At 48.3% G+C, this 4,904-nt stretch overlaps 1 protein-coding gene across 1 annotated transcript; it reads left to right on the top strand.

Annotated features, from left to right (window-relative positions):
• Positions 1–2,317: 2,317 nt before the first annotated feature.
• On the top strand, positions 2,318–4,262 carry LOC142768528 (uncharacterized). The gene is made up of 2 exons (XM_075870532.1): positions 2,318–3,050; positions 3,796–4,262. Exons 1-2 carry the CDS (start codon positions 2,349–2,351, stop codon positions 4,249–4,251), a joined length of 1,158 nt encoding a protein of 385 aa, XP_075726647.1. The 5' UTR covers positions 2,318–2,348; the 3' UTR covers positions 4,252–4,262.
• Positions 4,263–4,904: the final 642 nt, after the last annotated feature.

Here is a 4,904-nt window from a genome sequence, read left to right as displayed (position 1 = left end):
TTATAGATTCGTTTGCTTACTTAATCAAAACAGCTGGTAAAGTAACCTGGTATGATTGAACACTGGGAACAACTTTTTCCCTAATACGCGCTATGATTCATATTACAAATACTACTTCAAAAATCTTATTTTATCGCTCCGCCTCATGGCCTATCCCACTGAGTGGGAAGGTAGTAACATTCATTGCCCAAATTTATTTCTATCTTTATTTATTTTCAGTTTCGTAATATCATGTGAGCCAATGACATTATGGAGGGGAGTGAAGCATGGTTTTCTTTACTCATACAACGTTAGCTGAATAAAAGTCACACCACCTTCCCAAAAAGAACCCTGACGCGATGCGAAGCAGCCACGTTGCGCGCGGGTGGTGTTACGGGTTGAACGGCGCTAACGAGGGTGCTGGAGTGAGCGCTGGAAGATTCGTTTGAAGCCCTGTAGGTGTTGTAATTTCTTCAGAGTGGATACGGGCATTGAACCAGAGCTGCAGCGTGTTTCGCCTTGATTACCACGGTCTTGCGATCGGTGAAGTGCACGCTCAGAGGTTCCTGCATACATCGACGTTGAAGTTAGCAAAGACCAGATCGATGCACGTTCCCTTTATCGTGGTGGGTAGTTTTCGTTCCGACGACACGCACTTCAGCGAGTGCACGTCACGCATGTAATCGACAAGCCATTCTCCTGCTCCTCCGCTGACGTCATTATTAGGTCTCAAACGACTACTGGAGGCGGCGCGCATCGACACGCCTTCCCGCAATCAGTCAGTGTCTCCTACAGACAGCACTGTTCTTTCGGCAGGTTGGGAGCGAGGTACAGCGCGAGCATCGCGACATCACCGACGCACACGACAACGCACTCGGAGCAGGAGCGTCTTGAAGAAGTACCCGATTGCCTTCCACTACCAACGAGTCGGTGGTGTAGCGAGCGGCAGTCGCGGTAGCTGAGCGAGCGGCCGTAGCAGCAGATGTTGTTGGCTAATGAACGAGGCGGCAGCTGCGGGCGCAGCGTGAGCGCGCGGCAGGCGAGAGAGAAAGAATGAATTCAGCGCGCACTGCGAGGGGAGCATGACGCCAACGTGCATCTGCGACGCAACGTGCTTGGCACCGCTCCAACGCCTGCGGCGAGGGGAGCACGTTGCGGCACGTTCGCATGGACGCACAAAAGGACAGCGTAACACAGAATAGTAAAAAAGCTGCGTCAGAAGTAATAAACATGTTGTACAAAGAGACAACGCAGGCCTAATTACTTAGTTATGCAATGGTAGCTAGCGCAGATCGAAACAGGTGATGGATTGGTGATGACAGCCACAAATCCGGAAAGGTTGTTCCAGTCTGCAGATCTTTTGGGGATAAATGAGTCACTGCATGTTTCTGCAAGACATTACCGGACACCAACTATATTGTAATGATCTATTCTAGCCGATACATAAGAAGTGTACAAAACGACAGTGTCACGAATAGTTGGAATGTGATGATAGACTTCGCGAGAAAGACACAAGCGGCAAAGCTTACGACCAGATGAGAGAGATGGTAGCTCGAGTGAATTCTTTGTGGCAGTGATGCCAGCGAGACGGTTGTATGTAGAATGAAACGAGCGGACTCATTCTAGATAAGTTCGAGAGCATTTATTAGATTAGTCAAACTATGGTCCCCCAATTCAGCAGCATATTCTAGCTTGCTACGAATTACCGTCTTGTACAATAGCAGTTTAAGGGAGACGGGCGAGGAGGGCGAGATTGCGGGGATATCCAACCATGCGGTTTGCATTATTAGTAATGGAACCAATGTGCAGCGAGCAGCCTAAACAAGTAGTGCCGTAGCCGCGCCACGGTGTTCTAATGGCTACGGTACTCGATTGCTGACCCACAGGTCGCGGGATCGAATCCTGGCTGCGGCAGCTGCATTTTCGATGGAGATGAGAATGCTGTAGCTTCATGCGCTCAGATTTGGGTGGGCATCAAAGAACCCCAGGTGCTCGAAATTTCCGCAGTCCTCACTACGGCGTCTCTCATAATCACATGGTGGTTTCGGGATATTAAACCCCACATAATAATCAATGAATTAACAAGTAGTGTTGGCTACACCCAGATAACAATAGGCGGTGACAAGTTCGAGTGGAATGTCGTCAAGTAGGTAGCAGAAGATATATTCCGGAAACACACCAAACTATATATTTGCTAGTAATTAAATTCACTTGCCATGTCGTGCACCAGTTAAAGATAGAGTCATCATAAAGGTGGGTCAACATCATCATCGTAATACCATTATTACAATGCCCCGATTTCCGAGAAGACGAAAAAGAGGAAGAGGTGCGACCCGTGCTTTGCGAAAACGACCGCTACATTGTCTCACATGGCTAAGGAGCGACGCGGAAGTCCTGCAGTGTTTAAAGACGAAGACGCCCGACTTGCCGCCGGGACACATCAACCAGCGTTTGCGGCACTTGCCCAATCCTGTGAAGTGCCGAGTCAGGTGGCCACAGGCTTTAGGCGTGGCTCCAGGTGCAACGTCGCCGAAGAAAAGGCAGTCACAGCTCCGTCACTCGCACTCAACGTTCGCCGCAAGAGCATCACGGTGCCTAATGCCGAAGACTTCTGCGAGCTCCCTAAGCTGTCACCAACCGCACCCCCGATACATACGGCCCCTCCTCAAACAACAAGTCGGAGTCCTCCAAGGTCCAAGGCCGGCTCAAGGCACGACATAGCAGAAGTAAATCCGTCCGCACTTGCAGCGTGCGTGTTCACCCTTCCTAAGAGCTCTGCAGCTGCTGAAGGAGATAAAGTTGTCGGCAATGTGAAGCTGCTGCCGCCCAAGCCTACTTCACCGTCGCTTCGAGATATCCCACAGCAGGAACAGGCTCCAAGAGCCAGGCGAGGGTCTACGAATGAACTGCAGGCAAACGTGCTAGAGCACCAGGCTAACGCCCAAGATCAGAACGACGCCCTCAGAAAAAGAGATATTGAAGCTGGTGACCAACGGAAACTCAAGGCTGCTCCGGGCTATAAACAGGAAAGTCAGCTATTTCTGACAGCCCCACAACTACCCGCCCAAAACGTGAGTACACCGTCAATGTCATGTGTGAGTCGGAAGAGATCGGCAAGGAGAGCACTTACTTGCGTGATACCATTATTTTTCAAAATGTTGTTTAACGACAACAAGCTCTAAAGAATATCTTGAGCTTAATCATTGCTGAATTACCTGAAGATAAACTTTCATAGCCTTTAATCAGGAGGCACAACGCTCACATTTTGCCGCAGTTTCGGGTATAAAGTCGTGCTTGTCAAAGTATATGCATGGTACTATCGCAAGATGACGGCTGGTTGTTGTGCATTGCTTGTGAGATAAGTTAAAAGTGCTTGTCTTCGTCAATCGCCAAGAAAAAATGCGCGTGCACCACTTCAAGTTGAGGTGTCCTAGAATCAGCCTTCTTCGAAATGCCGTCATTCTGGTCGAATATCTGATCGATGAATTTCGAGTAGGAAGGACTGACACAGGGGCAGCAAGCGCCGAGTGTAATGCACAACCTGGCCAACTGGTGAAACAGTCTTAACCTCGTCGTGTTGCGTTGTCATAGCACAATCAAGCTTGGAGATAAAGGAGTCCTTCTGACAGCACATTTTCGAGAATATTTCTTCTTTGCAAAGCCGCTAAGTGATCCATAAAAGTTGTTCAAGGCATTGGCTACGGCGCCCTAAGTCACTCACTAATCGAACAAATGTCTTAACGACGCTGCTGCATGTCAAGCAGCCTACGAAGACACTTGCCTACTGCAGTACTAATTTGAGACGCTGCCTTGCAGGGAAGCCCACTACCACTCTGGTCGGAAAAAGTGGTTGTCCAGCGAGCCTCGTACGACTGGCATTCCGAGCTAGATGACCGGCAGACGAATACGTGGACATGCATGCTCTTCACGGTGGCTTTCTTGGTCGGCCTAGTAATCCTTCTCATCTTCTTCTTGGTCGACTCAACCAAGAAGCTAGCCTCGTTAGAGAGAACTACAACAACAAGCCCACTTACAACTCCATTGACAAGGAAGGAGCGCGAGTTAATCGAGTCAGCGACGAGTGCTCCTTCGGTCGTCCCCAACGGCACTGAATGCACGACGACGACGACGACCGAGGTCAAGTTCTCTGCCGAAAAAGAGGAGGAGGTGGATGTGTCAACGGATACTCCAACAAGCAACTACGGTGAAGTGTATGAAGAAACAGAAACTTCCTGGGTAGAAACGAGTGAGCGCATTAGCCTTTATTTGTGACTGTCTGATTAGGATGAATATATGCACTTAATCGATAATATTGGTGAATAATGCACGAATATAGAAATCAAAAAAGCGAAAAGAACAAAAAGTTTCTGTTGAACTCATAATGACCCCTGACGTTGTGTGGAATTCTTTTTCTGTGTTCCTCGCTTTATTTGCACCATTCGTTCATTTCCGCCATCAATCAAAACGAGCTTATCGATCCTAAAAGGCGAGCTAACCCGTATTTAACCATTCGATGGTATATGTTAAAATTTTGTTGGGTATTTAGCCTTCACCGAAATGCTGATCCGGGCTGGTGCCAGTCTAGAACAGATAGCCTAAGCCAAAATGTCCCGTTTTGTGTCGTCTGGTCGGCACTGCGTTGACCTTGGAGTGAGTCGCGATGGGTGCATTGCTTTAGTAATGAATACTGCTTCAAAAAAATTCTCAAGATCCCACGCACCTTGGAAATCTATGTTATGCGAAGCATGCAGATGGAAGGTGACTGTGTTGTAATTTTTTGACTGAGCGAAAGTGAGCGCGAAACATATGATTTAGTCGTAGTTTTCATACTTCTCCTCTCTTTATAGTTCGAGAGTACCCACTTATGATGTAATGCAGCTTAAAGCGCTGATTGAGTAAGAAGCTAGGCGGATCTGTGCAAACTT

This window comes from Rhipicephalus microplus, chromosome 1 (genome assembly GCF_043290135.1).
Source record: "Rhipicephalus microplus isolate Deutch F79 chromosome 1, USDA_Rmic, whole genome shotgun sequence".
NCBI lineage: Eukaryota > Metazoa > Arthropoda > Arachnida > Ixodida > Ixodidae > Rhipicephalus > Rhipicephalus microplus.
This window is presented reverse-complemented; position numbering and strand designations above follow the sequence as displayed.